We start from the raw sequence: 18,451 nt of genomic DNA on the forward strand, positions 1-18,451 counted from the left end.
GGATATCTTCCATGCAAATGCCACGTGCCTGCTTGTCCCTTCTGGGAACAGAAGGCACTTTCTTGTCTCCAGCTCTGGCCTTTGTGTGACATTCGACAGAGGAAGCCCTAATTGCATAATGACTTGCAGTGCGTGTGCACTCCCAAGGCTATCTGGTGTTTGTGAAGGGGAGACAGGCAAAGCTAGTTTCAGGGCCAGCTGGTTTATATGCTTTTGCTAAGACAGTTTGCTGCTGGTGGAACTCTAATTGACTCAGCTGTGCTGGGCAGCAGCCTCTGTACATTTGCCTCTTCCCTGTGCTCCCATTGCTCTGCTGGAGGGTTTTTTTCTCACGCTCTTTCTGCTGGTTTTACTTCTTACCCTGTAATTGCTTAATTCCAAAAGAGAAAGGAACCAGAACAAGAAACTTGAATGGAGAGATAGATGAAGGACTCCTTTTGTACCAAAGATCGTGGGGAATTAATTTGATGTTCTCGCCTTGGTGCAGCCCAGACTTCATCAAAGCATTCGCACAACTCCTGGCAGCTAAGCGTGGAATAATTTCGGTCTCCCGAATTGGGAGATTGCATTGGTATCTGCCTTTGGGTTTGGCTGGTCTCATTTAGGAAGTGTTTGCGTTGCTTGCCGCTGCACAGAAGGGACTCTTTGTACTCCTTTGCATAACAAAGCGGCGCGCTCCTTAGCAGGGCATGCAGTGGCAAGGCGGCTGCGGAGGCAGCAGGACCCTGCTGAGGGTTTGCTGAATAGATGGAGGAATGGGAAAGTAATGGGACGTTGCTCACGGCTGTGAAAACGATCCGAGCTTGGCCCCTGGTCTCTCTAACGAATGGATAGATGAACAAACAAATAAATAAATAAATCTTGGAACTGGAGCTAAGAGGATGGAGTTTTCACGGGTTACGTTGGGCTGAGCACACGCTCCTCCCCAAGGACCCTCGTCTACTTTGCGTGCACAACTGTGTGGCATGCAGAACCTTCCCTGCTGGTTTTCTATCTGGAGCAGCCCAGTATGTTACAGTGATCTGACTGGGACAAGCTGACCCAGGAAAACCTCTTCTGCTCTGCCATGTGCTGCTGATGCCTGGGCTCCCCAGGGAGCAGCCGGCTGTGGGCTGTGCCAGTGTGTGACTGAATGTTGTTCTCATCAGGAATGGTGGGAGCCTGTTGGGCTGCGTGAGAGTGGCCAATCATAATAAACACTTCCAGGAATTTAGCTCCTTGGTGTCCCTTCAGTGGAAAATGTGTACACCATGGGTCTGCTGGAAATCAGTCTGCCGTGGTTTTGGGTGGGGATGGCTACCTGCTAAAACGGCACTGCAGGAGGAGTTGTTCCAGTTCTGCTAATGTAGTGCACAGGCCCTGACATGCACTGTGATTGCCTGGAGAAGCTGTGGGTGCCCCATCCCTGGAGGTGCCCAAGGCCAGGTTGGATGGGCCCTGGGCAGCCAGCCCACGGCAGAGAGTTGAAATTTGCTAATCCTTAAGGTCCCTCCCAAATCAAGCCATTCTGTGACCGTGAGATGAAGGTGATGGACCCAATGTACAGCTGGAAGGTCATTTTGGGCTGGGAGTGTGCTGCAGTTGTTGCCTTTTGGCTCTGTTGGGGAGCATGGGCAGCTCTCTCTGGCATATCTGTGTGCTGTGGGGCTTGCCATGGTGTTATTCTCACTTACATGCACATAATTATATGTAGCAACTTCTTTGAAATAGTTTGAGGCAATGTAATGACTGTAATTAGGCTGCCACATGGTACGAAAAAAGAAAAAAAGAACCCCAAACACAGAGCACATCAAGCCAGGGTGAGAGTAAAGTTTAGACAACCTGAACAGGTCCCTGCACAGAGATGGCCAAGGATCAGCTCGCTGGTGTGACCTGCAGTGTGCAAGGCTGTGGCTGTCCTCTCCTGCTGTCCACCATCTCTGGAGCTTCAGTGGGTACTGCTATAACCCAACTGCAGAGTCCTGTAGCTAGAATTTCTCTGCAGAGTAGGTTTGTCCAAAAGTAACAGCAAAATATACAGCCCTGCAGTGGTATTAGGCTGCACAAGGGAAGGCAGCCATTGTCTCTGAGCAAAACTGCTGTCTGCTCTGGAGAAGTGCTGACCCCAGCTCTGCCCCACTGCCACCCCTGGACTGGAGCTGCAGGAGGCTGATGGCTGTGGACAAAGAGCTGAATTCTTCTGCTGTGGTCTGGGACCAGCATGGAGCACCAAGGTTAGACAGTCTTTACATAAACAGACCAGCACTGGAAGGAGAAGTATGCATTCTGAAGATTAATGACTGAAATGTCAGGCATTTATTAAGTTAGTCCTGATGTTGACAGCTGAGCCCATTAATAGCATTCTTGATCAAAAAAAGCCAGAGGCAAATCTGATTCATAAATATCCCAGTTGTTCTTTGTGACCTAGTTTTAAGTTTCTTAAGGAGGGGAGAAAAAAAAAGTTCAGAAAATATTTACAAATACTAGAAATGAAGGCTCATGTTGCAGCTAGTGATTACTCAGGCTTGCAGTGAGGCAGGACAGCAAATAGAGTGCAGGAGGGCGAGCAGAGACCTGGCAGAGATGTTGTCTGTTAGTGGAGATGTGTGCTGATAGAGGTGGCAGGGCCAGGAGTCACAGGCCTCACTTTGAGGCTTTGGGAACCCTGTGGGCTTTTGGGATGTGAAAGGAGCAGTTGTGAGCAAGAACAAAGTTTGATGGAGTTTGGGAGCTGTAAAGGTGAAACAGTTGGTGAGGTGCATCAGTGAAGCAGTAATGCCAAAGAACTGTTCTGGGTAATGTGTGGTGCTTCCAGAGCAGAGACCTCCTATAAAATGCCAGTGGAAATGGCTTGATGGAGCCAGCCCCAAGAATCAGCAATGGGTTTCAGGTTTGGATTAGGGTGAGAGCTGTAGGAAGGAGAGAAAATCCAGCCTAGAAGGAGAGATGGAAAGAAAGAAAATTGCTTACTGAAGACAAGTAAAACAGGAGGAGCGTGAAGCTCATCAAATGTGTAAAAAGCTACTGCAAAGAGGAAGAAAATGTTTCTTCCTCTGTCTCTCATGGCCAGGAGAAGATGTCATGAATATAAGCCAAACCAGAAAGACACAGATGCTGGGAAATGGTATTTAGGTGCAGTAGAAATTCCATTACTGGAAGCCTTTGAAAAGAATTTATCTGCTACAGTTAGCTGTGCTGTGACTTCCTTAGGCTCCTTCAAGCTTTATTTTCTAACACTGCATTAATTTATGGCTATTACCATGATATTAGAGCAATGGAGTGGCTGTTGATTCTATCTGGAAGGACTCAATGCTAGGGTTACTGTCAGACGAGGTGAGAGCCAGCAATGGGGCTGCAGTTCCAAGGTCTGGTTCTGCCAGTGGGACCATGGTCCCCTGGGTCATGCTAGACAAGACATTGGCTAAGCCCTCCAGTTGAGGTTGCCAGGCCCTCAGGTCTACCACCAGACCTCCTAGGCTGCCTGACTGGAGGTCAGAGGGAGCAAGAGGAAGGATGGCAGTGACTCTTGCCATTCACATCACCGTGCGTCTCTCATGCGGTGCCCCAGGGAACTGTGCAGCCATGTTCTCCTGGTGGAGGACATGCTGTGCTGGAAGCGCAGTACCTGCCTAGGTGGGCCTTTGGGGCTGGAACAGCCGTTCCGATGTCCTCATTTAAATTTCATTGATTTTTCTAAAGAATTCTGTCTCCCTTGACAGTCTAGAAATAAAACCTCTTGCCCTGACTGGCACAACAGCCTCGTGATTTCTATATATTGACGAAGTGGATTCACACTGTCTTAACATGGGCAAGCTATTCTTCAGCACGCTCGATCAGGGAAAGAGAAAATTACATTTAGGCACCTCCTGCCGCTCTCCTTACGTCTCCCATCCCGGCCATCCAGGGGCAGGTGTTGCTGTCAGCTCCCACCTGCAGCCTGCCCAGCGAAGCCGCACAGCGTCGGGTTTTCACAGGAATATCTGCTCCCGAGGTGGGCAGTGCCCAATTAGGCACAGTGCCAGAGTACGAGTTGGCAGGGATATTTTTAGTCGTCCTCCGAGGTTCCTTTCCGCCTCTTGGCTGAATTGAAACAGTTTTGTGGTGGCTCTCTGTGTCCCAGGCTGCTTTCTGGCTCATTTCTCAGGGTCAGGGAGTCAAGGAGCTTCTGGAAGGACTCTTCAAACTTAAATGTTTTCAGCAACAACAGAGAACAGCCTTCACGCTCCCTCTGTGGAAGCTGGTGTACCATGGCAGGCTGGAGGGGCCACCTGAGCATCGTGCTCAGCATCTCTGGCTTCCACTTTGCTGGCCATTATGTGTGTGTAGGGGTTTCAGATGAGGAAACCTTCACAGGTTTCAGGATGACAATCCTGCTGTTTCCAGCATGTGCAGCCCCTGATGACACCTGGTTCTGGAGCTCGTTCCTGTGCTTGCATTTCGGCGTGTCATTCAGGCAGTGTTTTCATAGAACTGTGAAGACCACCAAGATCAAATAGTTCAACCATCAACCCATGATCATGGCTACCAGAGACAACGTCACTCAGTGCCCCTTATGCCCTCTTCTTGAACCCCTCCAGAAGCAGTGACTCCACCACTTCCCTGGGCAGCCTGTTTCAATATCTTCACCACTCTTTCCAAGAAGAAATGCTTCCTAATATCCAACCTGGCTGAACCTTCCCTGGTGCAACTTAAGGCCATTACCTCTTGTCCTGTGGAATGGGTTTTCCAGGAACAGGTGAGAACTGCAGACATAAATGAGACCCAAGAGCCTGAAAGCTGTGTGCTATGCCACACCAGGGAGCTGCATGACCCGCCCAAAGCCCCCAGTGATGAGAATTCATTTTCATGGGAAACTTCCACTGTCAGGATTGGTTATGGCAGGAGGTCTTGCTCTCATGAGCTTTATTTCTGAGAGTGACAGCTCTGCTATGCAGCTCTAAATATATGTTTCCTGGTCATGATGTCCTATTTAGGTCAAAGCCTGTGCTTTGCCTTTGAGAGAGCTGGAAAGTGTAGACTTACCATTGTGGATAATTAGCTGCCTCTGAGGCAGGAATTATCTTTAAAAGGAGTTGAGTTGGGGTGGAAAGCTTGTGCCAGAAGTGGGGCCAGAAAATGCTTGCTTGCTTCTGTGTATGCAGATGTGAATGACTTTTCCTAATAACTCTTGGGGAAGTAGTAAATGAGTAGCTGCTTTGCTTTCCCAGCGCTGGGGGCTATTTATCAATCCAGATTAAGAAGGAACAGCAAGAACAATGGGACATTTCCTATGACTGAGCCACATTATCTTTAATCTTTCAAACAATCTTTTCAGGGAAAGACCTTGCCCTTGAACTCTGTTGTAGTTTACCTGCTGTGCTCATCTCTTTTGTGCTGTCGGGCAGCGTCCCATAGGCTGTGCGGGCAGCTCTGCTGCAAAAAACTCTGAGGCTTGTTGGTGGCTGCTGCTGAGCACCGAAACTGCTGGGCAATGGCTGTGGAATAGGGTGGTAGGGTTGAGGTCTGCAGCCAGAGGGGAGCTGCTGGTGCAGCTGTTCTGCTCCATGACTGCAACATTCCCAAGCTGTCTGAGCACTGGGCCATTCAGAAATGCTTTCTGCTTAATAGAAGCTGCAGTGAAGCTGTGGCTGTTTATTGTCTGGCTGGGACTGGAGCAGCTCGTTCTAGCTTGCTTTACATCAGGCGTTTGTGTCATCTTACTGCTGCTTGTCCCCTGCATTCCAAAAGTACCTGGCCCTTGGGATCATACCCCTGGGCCTCAGCACCATCTGTGCTTGTGAGGACGTTGGTAGGGGACATAGGGAGCACCCTCCTTCTGCAGGGCAGGCTATTGTTCCCCTTCCCCAGCATGGATGCTGACTTCAGGAAATAGGGCTGCTAGGGATCTCTGATTCATGCATCACTTCTTGGTCCCTGAGAGTGACATTTGCAACCTGCAAGCTGGACACCTGCACTGGCCTCATGTCTTTGTGGCTTTGGGCTGCATTAGCACCATCTACCAGGAAAGGAGAGCTTCCAGCACTCACCAAGCAATGTGGGCATCATCACACCAGGGTGCTGTAGGGAAGGACATGACTTGTGGTTTTCTGTTGGTGGTACCCCTTCACACAACTAGTCACGTGCTTATGTTTTTGGAAAAAGCCTGTACTCCAGCCCACTTCCTGCTCAGCCTCTGCAAAGAGAAACCTCCTCTTGCCAGCTTTCCAGAATGGGTTCAGTGCAGCTTCCTGAAAGAAAACGTCTCCTGGAGTGGCACACATCTTGCAGAGTGCCTCTGGCAGCTGCAGCAGGGACAAGAGGGGCTCTGCTTGTTTTCAGAACAGAAAAGCAAACCTGATGTTGGAAACTTGGTTAAAGTAGAAGGCTGCATTGGGTGAAGACTGTGCTGCCTCTTTCCAACAGAAATATTTGGAAACTACCAAAATTCCAGAGTTTCTGCTTAGCTGAAGCGTTGTCTTTAAAATTCCTCACTGCTGTTCTAATCTTGACTTAGCAGTTTGTTATCTTGACATTATAAAGTCAAATGCCATCAATGATAGGAATAAATATTTCCCTGTGGAGCATTATCAGAGTTGATGTGGGGAGGGTTTCTTTAGTTAGATTTCAGCAAAATTTCTGCTGGCAGAAAAGTCTAAGTTGTAAGAAACCAATCAGCAAATGCTGCCCAAGGCCATCTGTCCCTTGCTGCCTAGCCATTGTCACTGTCACCTCCCTGAGGCTGCTCCCAGGCCTGCTTTGGAGATACTGAGCAGAATATGACACTGTATTGAAGGACTCCCACCCCAATATCAAGCACTGATGGAGGTTTGTTTAAATCAAAATTGGGATGTGGGCTGGATGCGGTCCCTTCTGGGAGCTTGCCACCAGGTCTGCCCCTTGTGCATGGTGGCCCTTTGGTCCTCTGTTACTGCTCGTTGATCTCAAGCCTGAAATGGATCTTGCTGTGAAATGGATGTGACTGACATTTAACAGAAATCTTAGTCCTTGTCAGAACAGCGCCCGGGGAGATGCAACGCTGCTCAGCCATCTGGCCAACATCACCCCTGTTTTGCAAGGTCGGACAGCACCTCACTTCATCAACAAATGCTCTTGGCTAATACTGGGTGATGCTTCCCAGAAGAGACATGAACAGGAAAGGTATTTTGCTCAGCATTAGTTGGCCTCAGAGCAACCTCAGTGGTGCTGTCTGGATGGAAGGAACCAATCTGGACCGCTAAGCTGGATTTGTCCATGCCACAAAGTCCAGGAGCAGTGAGTGAGCAACATGGGGTCCAGGCTGCCTTCCTACCCCCCAGCTGCAGAGAGCTCTAAGGTAAATGCTGTGCTCCGTCCCTCATGATGCAGCAGAATTAGAAATATCCCAGCTGAGGGAGGTACGCTTCCAGTATCCCCTTTGAGCAAAGGCATAGATGCAGTATGCGCTCCTGAGTGCATTTGGGGCTTCCTCCTTCAGTGCATTAATTTTACATAGGTGCAAAGTGAGCCGTTTTTCATCTCTCCCTTGACCGCAGACTTGCTGGCAGACCTGGGAAGAGGCGCTGTGCCGTCCCCCCACCCCCCGGCTGCATCTGGCTGCATCTGTCATTTCAAGTGAGTGCTGGAGCTTTCTTCTCAGCCTGATCATGCACTTTTTTTTTTTATGCATCAGCCACCTCTTCAAAGAAGAGAACTCATAAGGACGTAAAGAGGACTTAAGCAGATGTTTCTAACCAAACTGAATTTCAGGATTTGCTAAGAACAAAGCATTTGATTTGCTCAAAAGACAACCAGACATCTGTTCAAGGGCTGTGATTCGCGAGGAACACCGAGATGCTCCAGCCCATAACGAGCCTTGCTCAGATGTGCCAATACTCTGTGCCCGCCGGGCCGGAGGACGCGCACCGGCCCGAATCCCCGCCGGCCTGCGGGACCCGCCGGGCTGTGCCGGTTCGCCGTGCCCGCTCCCGGGGCTGCCCCGACCTCCAGCTGCGGCCCCGGCCCGGCTCCGCGGAGCAACAGCGGCCTCCAGCGCCCAAACCTCCTCCCTCCGCATCCCGGCCCCGTCCTCGCAGCAGCTCCTGCTCACGAGGTGCCAGCCCTGGGGGGAGCGACGGGGCTCGGCGAGGCCACCGTAGAAAAAGCCTTTTTTCTTTCTTTCTCTTTAACCCTCTGGAAAAATTGCGGACTGATTGTCTTTCTCGGGCACCGAGTGGCCGTGATCCTCAGGGCCAGTGCTCCACTGTGCTGCATGGAGAAGGCAGATCTGCCACCACCGAGGGGACCCGTTGGACCTCTCGTCCTGGCAGAGCCCTGGAGTGAGGGCTTTGATGCCTTGCTTTTAGCAAACGTCACTGAAAGTTATGAGGATGCTTAAAATATCCCCTATGGGAAGTTCAGGAAAACGGGATTCTTGATGCTATAGAGCTCCTTGGTAAACCAAAAGCCTGATGCTCTTCTTGGGAACGACCTGGACTTTCCCCTGGGGCTCCATCAGTACTCTGTGTGGATGTTACCAAACCTCCCCATGTTTTCCAGGAAGGTATTTTAAATGTAGGGGAAAGGAGTGTGTTATGTGTATGAGAAATCCCAGCGTGAGCAGTTGTCATGCTTTCAATTTATTTGAAGTTTGTAGAGATGAGGAGTACCTTCATGCCATCTTCTCTATCACAGCCGTGCCTTTAATTTCAAGCAGAGCTGGAGCGTGGAGAGGGCTCTTGGCACTTTCCCCTGTTCTTTATGCGCACGTTAGTGTGTCTTTGCCTGGAAGAGAGGTTAAAAGTGCCAGAGGATGCCTTCAAGTCCCTGACAGAAAGAGCCTGGCTCAGGGGATGAGGATAGAAGTAAAAATACTGCTTAATTCTTCCTTTAAGCATTACATTTAAGTAAGCCCACATACTCTTGACAGAGAGTTCAGGGTTACCATGGGCATAGGTTAATATTAATTAACCAATAAGCAGAGAGCTGGCACTTCCCAGTGCCTCCAGGCAGAACAGTTTACCTCCTTGCTGCAGGACCAACGTCAGTCACCTCCAATGCCTGTCTGGCTGGAGATGCTGAAGGTTATAACTTTGTTTGTGTGAATTTGTTGCAGACAAATGTCTGCCACTTTGCTTGGATTGGGCCTGCTCCCAGCTTCCCATGTGACTGCTTCTGTATCTAAAATAAGGAAAATATTTTTGGCACCCCTCGCTTTCCTCCCCATGGCTATGGAGATCCCCATCCCCACCAAAGCTGTGCTCTGCACCAAGGAGACGTGGAGCCCTTGATGTTGCATCGCTCCCTGCTCACATGGCTTCGAAGCCTTCCTCACTCTCCTGGTTTCTGGCCAAGGCCCTAACGATGTTGTGTCTGACGAACCTCCCACCCCCATCTGCTGCACAATGCAGCCGGCAGCTGGTGCTGGGCTGCTGGCTTCCAGCATGGTCATTACGGCCGCGCCATGTCATTAACTGCAGTGCCTTCATTTGGAGATCCCGCTCGGCACCTCTCTGCCCTGCTGCATTTTCTTTAAGTGTCAAAGAACAGAATATGGAGCTGGAGCCTGGGCTAATGAAGAACAGGGGCCAGCCAGACCAACAGTTCTCATCCAGGCTCTTTGGTGATCTGGATTCTGTTCCTTGTTATTGCAGCTGACACTGCTTCTAAAAAACCAGAATTTGGCTCCACAGCTCCATTCATCCAGGGACTGGAATCTGAGCTCCTGTTGGAGATGTCTTTGCTGATGGCAGATGAGTGTGGTCACCCCAAACCCAGCAGGGAAAGCCAGTGTGAAGCTCCCTTAGCCACGCAGACTGCAGCACTTGCTTATGGAACAGACTCACTCTTCCCAATAGAGATTTTCAAGTACTTAATAGCATTGAGTTGGAAGTAATTCCCTCACTTGTCTGCCATGGAGCACTTGCAATATATAAATATACTCAGAATTACCTAGGGCCCAAGATAGATGAAATGAATCAAGTCTTGCCAGACACTTCACTGGCTTTTGGTCCCGGCCTTCTGCAATCTGGCACCAGCACAGATTAAATAAAGGCTTATTCTTAAAAATATCCACAGCAAATTGTAACCTTTCAGATGCAGAGAAGACAGAAAGCAGAGCTCAGCTGTAAACTGCTGGTGTGAAAAGCGGAGTATTTCTTCCACCCGAACACACGCTTCTCTGCCTGCATGTGAAATCCGGGCAGGCTTTGCAGGTTTTGCCATTTGTCTGAGCTTCTGGACAGCCTCCAGCACAGCCTGAACCACGGCACAGCTTGGCAGCTGCAGGTGTGGGGAGATGTTGGCCATTTGATCGCGGTGTGTGGGCAGATGGGCGCTGCGCGGCACAGCCTGCAGACCTATTTCGCAGCAGGAGCCCACATGCTCTGAGCAGCCTCGGCGGGAGGCCAGATGTGTGCCAGATGTGCTGGGCTCGCTGCCCGTGCTCCACCCAGCTGCATGCAGACAGCCTGCTGTCTAGGAAATCCCGGTGTCATCATCTGCGTGGTATTTAGGCTTGGAGGAGGCCTGGATACTCACATGTTCTGAACGCACAGCATGCACTCGTTGCCATACAGGACATCATCTGTGCCACAGATGGGGTCAAAGTTCTTTGTGCAACCTTTCCTTACGTCGTAATTGCCACATGCTGCCTGGAGACAGTGAAGAGAAATTCTGAGAATATCAAACGTGCTTTCACTTTACCACAGATGCTCTGCGTTCCCAGCAATGCGCATGTTTTGTATGTCTTGGTAACCCATCCCAGCTTGCTTAGCACTCTGCTATGAGCTGACTGTGTCATCATCCCTTGGCAGTTGAACTCCACCTGGCACTCCTGCACACCTACGGCAGTGCCAACACAGAGCAAGTAATGCTCCACGGGCAGTGTCTGATCATGTTATCCCCAGTTTTTATTTTCTATGGCCACAAGAATACCTGCCCTCACACTTAGAAGCTAAAGAGCAATGGGAGCTTTGATCTTCTCTTGGCAGGTAACAGCAACATTCAGCTCTTTGGTAACAGGTTCCCTTTGCTGAGTGTGGGAAAATGCAAAGGAAGGCCAGTACCATCCCTGGGATTTGGCTGTGGTGCAGCAGGTGGAAGGAGGTTTGCAGGCAGCAGCATGCACTCCCAGCCCAGCAGCTCATGTTATTTCACTGTATGTAGCAAGAGTGGAATCCCAGTGCATGGATTAGTGCTCACTCCCCAGAGTTGTCCATATCCTCATGCTACAAAGAAACAGGAGCCTTCACCTCTGTTCCTTGGCCAGCAGCGCCGTCAGGCTCAGCATTGCCTAGAGAAAGCGTGTAGAGAGAAAAGACACCTTAGGATCCTCTTCACTCAGGTTGGCTTCTAGGGGTCCCAACAAAAAGCTTCAGCGTGAGGACTGTGTGTCTTCACTCTGAGAGCTTTGCCCTTTCAAAAGCCCAGCAAATAATTCCCTCCTTTGCATCTCTCCCATTTTACTTCTCTCCCTCAGCAGAAAGCGCACAATGGTGCAATTCCTTTCAAGGCCAGATGTGTACCCTGTGACTTTCCATGATGTTTGTTCCAGCTGTCAGGGAGCAAAGGTGGCTTTTGTTATCTCTTATAACACGTTCATGGATAAATGAGAAACTTCTGTTGGTGCTGGACTGCTCCTGGAGTAAATCCGGGGTGAACTTTCTGGTGTCAGTGGTTTTGAACCACAAGGAAACAGAGCAAAAGGCAACTTGGTCTCTACTAGAAGGAGAAACGCTAGACCCTGAGGTTTCACACCAAAGCTGGTGGGAGCAAGCTGTGACTTTGTTGGCCTTTTCCATGGAGAAGCTGGCCCTGAGCTGATGGCTGGGATGCTGTGGCCTTTTCTAAACAACCCAACATGGTGGGTTGTTTTGAAAAACAGCCTGCATCTATCTGGCAGAAAGGAGTACTGGGAAGATGGTTTTAGGTTGCCTATAGATCCAGAACTCATCTGCTCAAAGCATTTAGACTGCATCTACATCACCAGTCAGTGTGGCCCAATAGCAGTGGGCCTGTAGGGTGAAGTGATTTGTTGCTGAGGATCTGGTAGTCACACTTCTGTGCTTGAGGGGCTTTATTCTGAATGAGCACCAGTCCAGTCCCAGGATCTGTGGCTCTGTACATGCTTAGTTCATATAAAAGGAGGTCTGCTTTGTGCTCAAACGCACTGCAATGGCAACTGCAGCACAAAAAATAGGATGATGGTCTGGCTTCAGAAGCATTGGGAATGAACTTGCTAATGCAGAAATCCCTGGTGAGCGGGACCTGGAGAGCAGCAACAACTCATGTTCTCATCCCTCTGCACCATATGGGATTTTGAAAACACAGTTGGCTTAAACATTGACTTTGGAAACAAGAATTGCATTTTCCTTTCCATAGATTTGTTTCCTGTCTTCCTGGTTTTACTTCTTTACAACTAGAATAACAACTATTTATTCTAAAAGAATTGCACCGTCCTAGAAATCACCAGCTCCCACCGAATTCCAGCCCCACGGGAAGAGTTCAGCCCAGCAGCTCTGCTCACTGTGGGAGTTGAGCACCTTTAAAACTTCTCTAGGCTTGCTTGCAGACACTGCTTTAGTGCCTGCTGACACTGCAGCCCTCTCTGGGAGCACTGCTGCTCACTGCCAGCAGCAAGGCCGCAGCACAGCCGGCCCGTTCCCAGGCTCGCCTTCCCACGCAGCAGGCTTGGAGCTGGAGCAGGGAGAGGAAATGGCTCCTAAGCAAAATGTGGCACTCACCTTGGGTGAAGCTGATCGCTAGGAAGAGGAGCAGGAAAACAGCACTTGTTTTCATGGTCAAGGTGATGCTCAGCTGGAGACAGCAAAGAGGAAACAGAGGACACTGCTCTGGATCACGGAGATGCCATCTCTCACCGCCTGTGCAGAGGCCTTTATACTTTCCCATCGCTGGCACCACCCTCCGTGGCCAGCTCCACCCCACAGTGTCATGATGACAACGGTGAAAGTACAGGGACAACGCCAGGTGGCAAATGGCACAAGGAGCAGAGCCTCCCGACGCCAATGGCGGTCACAATCCTTATCAATAACAAGGGCTGGAGCCACACACTGTGCATGGGGCTGCAGGGAAGAAATGACATTGTACAAGAGCCAGGCTGGAGAAATGGTCAGAAAAGCAAGGGAACGTCCGCACGAACCGGGCTCCCCTTTCCATCAGTGTGCAGCTTTGACAACCAGCTCTGCCACTGCCACTCGCAGGGCTCACAGCCATCACAGTAACAGGTTCTGCCTGGACAGATGGAGGCAGCAGCAGGAACCGCTGCTGGAGGATGGAGAGCCCGTATGTGCCTCAGGCTTCCTGCGGCTGCACGTGTAGAGCTGTGATTCTGCCTGCCCCTCTCTCTGGTCGCAGGCTGAACTGAGCTGGCCGGGTCGGGTGCTGCTCCCTGCCCCTCTCCCTGCCTGCGGGCTCCAGTGAGCCCTGGGGATCTCCTGCATTTACTCCTGCAGTGGTGCGCTGCAGGCAGTGGATCAGTCCCTTGGGTATTAGAAGGATTAATTAATGTTTCTAAAGCACTTTGATATCTCAGCCATAAATCACTGGAGAAGTGCAAAGCAAATTATTACTAATGGGGGCTTATGACTCAAAGACAGATTTTTAATTAGCTGAGCAGAAAAAGTCAATGCCAAGAGCAATTCAAGGAGCTGTTTGTGAGACAGGAATCTCAGCTCAGGCAGCTGCCCTGCTGTCCAAGGGAGACCCCAATCCAAATGCAGCCCTGGAGGATGCTTCACTTGCCAAAAACGTTCCCTGTGAGATTGCCCACACAGAGAGGAGAGTTTTCCTACTCTCACTTAGGTTTCCCTCTGCTCTCCCTAGGACCATTTTCTGTAAGAACTACTCTGGATGGCATTTTGCATTTCATTAATGGATTACTTAAAGCTGGTGTTGGGTGTGACCCCCTCAGCTTCTGTGAGCATCCAGGTTGGGTGCTTGGTGAATCTCTGCGAGCAGGCAGAAGCCCTTTGGGTGCCTGGGACAAAGTATTACTCTTTGAGGAGTGAGGTATGGCCATTTGTTAGAGATGAAAGACATTCATTTAAGTCCAGCACTGTCCATATTGCTCCTTCAGTAAAGCAGACAGTGCCACTAAGTGCCTTGGTGTCACTTCCCAAAGCTGGAAAAAGACTTAGTAAGGGTGTTTATGGTTATGGCAGGCCAACTGGGGATAAAATTTTCCTCTTCAGTCTTTAACATATGTAAATAGAGCAGTGCTGAAAAGAGTTTCTCTGATTATCCTTGTTTGGGATGTGCCCACTCACAGTAAAACATGTTTGCACATTTTCCAGTTTAGAGAATCTCACTGTAGCCAGGAAATGTGATAGTTTTGATTGTCCAGAAAAAGAAATATCTTTCCTCAGATTCCTTGGAAACATTCAGGCATATTTCCAAACTTGAGTTTAGTGGGTAAATCCTCGGTGTTTACAAAAGCTAATCTGCAGATGAGAACTGTTGGTTTCTGGAACACTGCAGGTATGTATGATGCTGTAGTTTTCATCTTTCCTTCCTCTGCAAGCCAGATGCATCAAAGCAGGGACCATCTGCCTCCTGGACGCTTCTCGTCCTCTGATTGCTTAAGCTCATGTTGGATTTGCAGTAACTTAACTTCATGTTAATGACCCTTCCCAGAGCTGTTTGAGATTAAGTGTTTTACTACTGAAATGTGTAGAAGAAACTCCACATCATGCAAGACAATGAGCTGAACTTGGTTATTCCACAACAAACGGAGCCAAACCAACTGTTTCAGGGGCAGCTGCCTCTGCCAAATGGAGGACAACATAGGCTGCTAATGCTGCTGCACTCAAGCACAAGGCTTTTAATGCAATTTCTCTGTTAGATATTGCCCTTCTTTCCCAAACGCCTCTACTGACACCTGTATGTTTGTAAGATGCCTTCAAAATGTGGGATTTCAGGGCTCGTCTGATTGACATATATTCTACATCTCTCTGGAAAATCAAACAGAAATGCTCAGGGCTGATTTGAGCAGGGAGGGATGAAAAAGAGCTGTTAGCTGCTATGGCGCTGGGTGCTCCTGGTAGAGGGAGCAGGGAGGTGTCTTCAGCAGTGTGGGCTTTCTTGGGATGTGTCACCTTGTCAGAGCAGTGTGTTCCTCCAAACACATCAGCTGGAGGAGTAGAGAAAAATGAGTCAGGCATGCGGTGTGACTTGCTGAGCACAGCCCCCAGCATGGGAAATGGGGAGGACAGGCAAGCTCCAAGCAGGGGCTGGAGTGGGGCAGTCACCATGTTGGATGCAGTCACCATATGCACTGTGGGACAGAGGAGCTCTGCAAACCCTTTTGCTGGATTGTCTAGGCTTCCAGAAGGCTCTTGTAGGGACAGCTGGGGAAGGATACTCTGAGCCATCAGGTCTACCTTTGGGTAGATCAGCAGGAAGAGATCATCCCCCTTTTGCAGGTGGGATATCTGCACCACCTTTTGGCCAAATCAGAGCTCTTCCAATTTTGAGTGTTTTTTTTTTTGGTTTTTTTTTTTTTTTTTTTTTTTTTTTTGGTGCAATATAATGTTGCAAATGAATGAAGAATTACTTTGAAGAGGAACAAAATATTTGGGAGCCCACCTATCTCCCTGGGATGGCCATCCATGACAAGCTGGAGGAGAACTTGTTGCATCAAGGCTGCAAATTGCTTGTTGATAAAGGTTTGATCTACTAAGAAAAACCACCAGTGCCCTGGGGGAATTGCAACAGAGTCATGAGTCAAAAGCATTCAAAGATCACAAACCAGGTCCAGATGATTATGAATCACAGCTTAGAAACTGCAAATGGTTTTTACCCCCTTGAAAAGAAAGGCATTTACTAACAGACTCACTTGGGGTGGTTCACATTTTCCAGTCTTCCTCTGAAGCTGAGAGAGGGAATGGGCTGAAGCAAAAGCAGAGCTGTTCTTGCAGTGCTGGTGCCTGGGAACAGGGAGGTGAAAGGTTATGATGGCAGAGCTTGATGTGGGACGAGTAGAGGCTGGAGAGAGGTTGGAGAAAGGCTGGTGCAGATGGGAACCCAAGAGGTGTTACAAGAGAAACTTCCCAAGATGGCCAAAGCTCTCATGGGCCCAGTTCCATAAAGCTCTGTTATCTGACCAGTTTGCCAGGCCTGGAGTTTGCAGGCATAAGCTTTGTAGCATGGAGATCTTGCCTGTGGTTTCCAGTTTGGGTTTGGAAGCAGCTGGTGAAGACAGGGCAGGTGAGCAATCCTCATGGTATGCCCATGGAGGGGAGAAGGACACGGTGCCCATGAGAAATGTGGAAGATGCCTGGAGGAAAAGTGAGGGTGCGGCTGGTTCCCTGGGCACAAAGGAAAGAGTAAATCACTTTGCATCAGCAAGGTGAGGGCTAGCTGCTGTGCAGTGATCAGCTGCTCTTGTATCCTGAGGATGCTGCTCAAACATGACTTTTACTGAAAAAAAAAAACCAAAAAAACCCACAAACAAAACCAAACATAATAACCAACATCATAATTTGGCTATTTTTTAATCCATAGCGATTCCGTCTTGGATTCTTCACCATTTAAAGCTCAACAGAAAAAACAGAAAACTGTTTTCTTGCTCTGATATTGAGCACTCTGACAGTTTGGGAAGCGGGATCCTGTGACTGGCTGGTGTGAAAATAGCGCTTATTTTCTCCAGCCGTAGGAGACTCTTTGGAACCCAGAACAGTACATCAATTTGTTTTCTCCTCTTTCCTGAATTGAAGTGCTGTCCCTGGGGCTTTTGGTTTCAGGGGAGGAGGCTGAACACAGCCACAGGCGAGAATTAGCAAATGATCATTTCTACTTTTACCAAAGCTTCTGTTTGTTACCCTTCAGCAAGGGCAGCGCAGCCATGATAACAACCTTTGGAAATCTGCAGGCATCGGCGGTTTCGCCTGCGGATGGGTATTGCTGACAACAGTGTCTGAAAACAAAGGCATCGCATAAATCATAGCTTGGGTTGTTCAGAAGAGGCCGTGCCTGAATGCCAATCAAATGCTTCCTGAGGAGGATGGATGTGACGGGGACAGGCGATGTGTTAGTGAGGATTACTGAGCTGAAATTGCCTGGGCTGCAGTTGCACATCTCCCTGGCGTGGTGGCAAGCCCCCAGCCCAGCTCCTGGCCCATTTACCTGTGCTCTTCCACTGCTGCAGTGACACCAAGCCACGCTCAGTCCCAGTACCTTTCCCCTCAGCTGCTGTGGCTTTACTGGGTGAGGGCACGTGGCTGGAGGAATAGCTCTGAGCTGCAGTCACTCCTGCTCACACCAATGGCTTCAGGGCACTGTCCCTTGCAGAGATGGTCCCTGCTCATCCCTGCAGTGATCCTGGGCAAAGGGCAGCACTAAATGCTTGTGCCCCTCAGCTTGGCTCCTGGCCTATGGGCAGTGGGAGCGTGTGGGGTCAGACCCCCAGCAGCTGCAGCACAGAGTTCTGCTCTTCTCACTTTTCTTGGCAATTTTGAGGAAATGGCATAATTTTCCCACTCTTACAGAAAATGCCAAAAGCAAAGAATTCCTTTATGAAATTGCTTTTTTTATTAAACCCTTTCTGCCTCCCGCCTCCACATTCAACTGCCCCTTATGGCTGCCAGGGCAATCCAGGGCACAGCCATTAAGTGCTGTGCTCAGTAATTGGATGAACTCAGTTTTCTATCTCCTCCAGCAAGAGACTCCACTTTCCTCTGAACTAAGAGCAGCCCCCTGTCCACTCCTTTCTCACTACTGAAGAAGATAAGAGGGTTTGGCATCTTCCTCTAAAGGTTATGGACTCCTGGAGGATTATCTGGTCTGTTCTGACCCCAGGATTGATCTGACCCAGCACCATACATGCATTGTCCAGGGCTGCATCTTGCTCAGTGATGGGTGAAGAAGTGGTCAGGTCATGGGGAGAAGATGGAACCAGAGCCCTCCAGAAGCTTTACAGAAGAAGTGATGGAGTGATGGAGACAAATCACAACAAGGGTCATCCCAACCCAACTCCCCATCCTTGGAGAGGTTCATAACCCAACTGAAGGAAGCAGTGCTTTCCATGGAATGTTTTAAAAGGCAGCAAAGAAGCAAAGCTGTTCCCTCTATGGTCCTTAACTAACCCGGTGTTCCCAAGTCCAGTAGTTTTTTTTTAGGCTGCTCTCAGTGGAGGTCTGAAATGCAGAACATTTTCACATTTCTTACATTTATTAGTTTTTTTAATTTCACATTATGTCCAAGTTCTTGTTCAGTTTTTAGACTCCTTTCCATTACTTTGGAATCCAACTGATAAACAAATGAACAAAAAATTGCAAATGACATTCGTCACAACCCCAGAATTATTTGTCATTTCTGATTACTCCTGTGGGTTCCATTGGCAGAGCTCACAGCTATTTCTCCCCAGGCCAGGACTCAGGAAAACATGATTGTACTTCTGATCTCCATGAAATACGGGGCTCAAAGAGGGTGAAGCTCTTAGGTCTGTTCTGGCTCTGTTTTGGACAATTAGAGAGGCCAAGGTTTTCCAGCAGAGAGCTCT

The 18,451-nt window shown here is 49.3% G+C and overlaps 1 protein-coding gene across 1 annotated transcript; it reads right to left on the bottom strand.

Moving 5' to 3' along the window:
• Positions 1-8,557: 8,557 nt before the first annotated feature.
• Positions 8,558-13,314, bottom strand: LOC116231905 (pancreatic secretory trypsin inhibitor-like). The gene is made up of 4 exons (XM_031597916.2): positions 12,678-13,314; positions 11,187-11,227; positions 10,474-10,586; positions 8,558-8,718 (listed from the first exon to the last, which is right to left on the bottom strand). The coding sequence occupies exons 1-4, from the start codon at positions 12,841-12,843 to the stop codon at positions 8,643-8,645; spliced, it is 396 nt and encodes a 131-aa protein (XP_031453776.2). The 5' UTR covers positions 12,844-13,314; the 3' UTR covers positions 8,558-8,642.
• Positions 13,315-18,451: the final 5,137 nt, after the last annotated feature.

The sequence above is a fragment of the Phasianus colchicus genome, chromosome 15, assembly GCF_987193195.1.
Source record: "Phasianus colchicus chromosome 15, bPhaCol1.hap1.1, whole genome shotgun sequence".
Classification (NCBI taxonomy): domain Eukaryota; kingdom Metazoa; phylum Chordata; class Aves; order Galliformes; family Phasianidae; genus Phasianus; species Phasianus colchicus.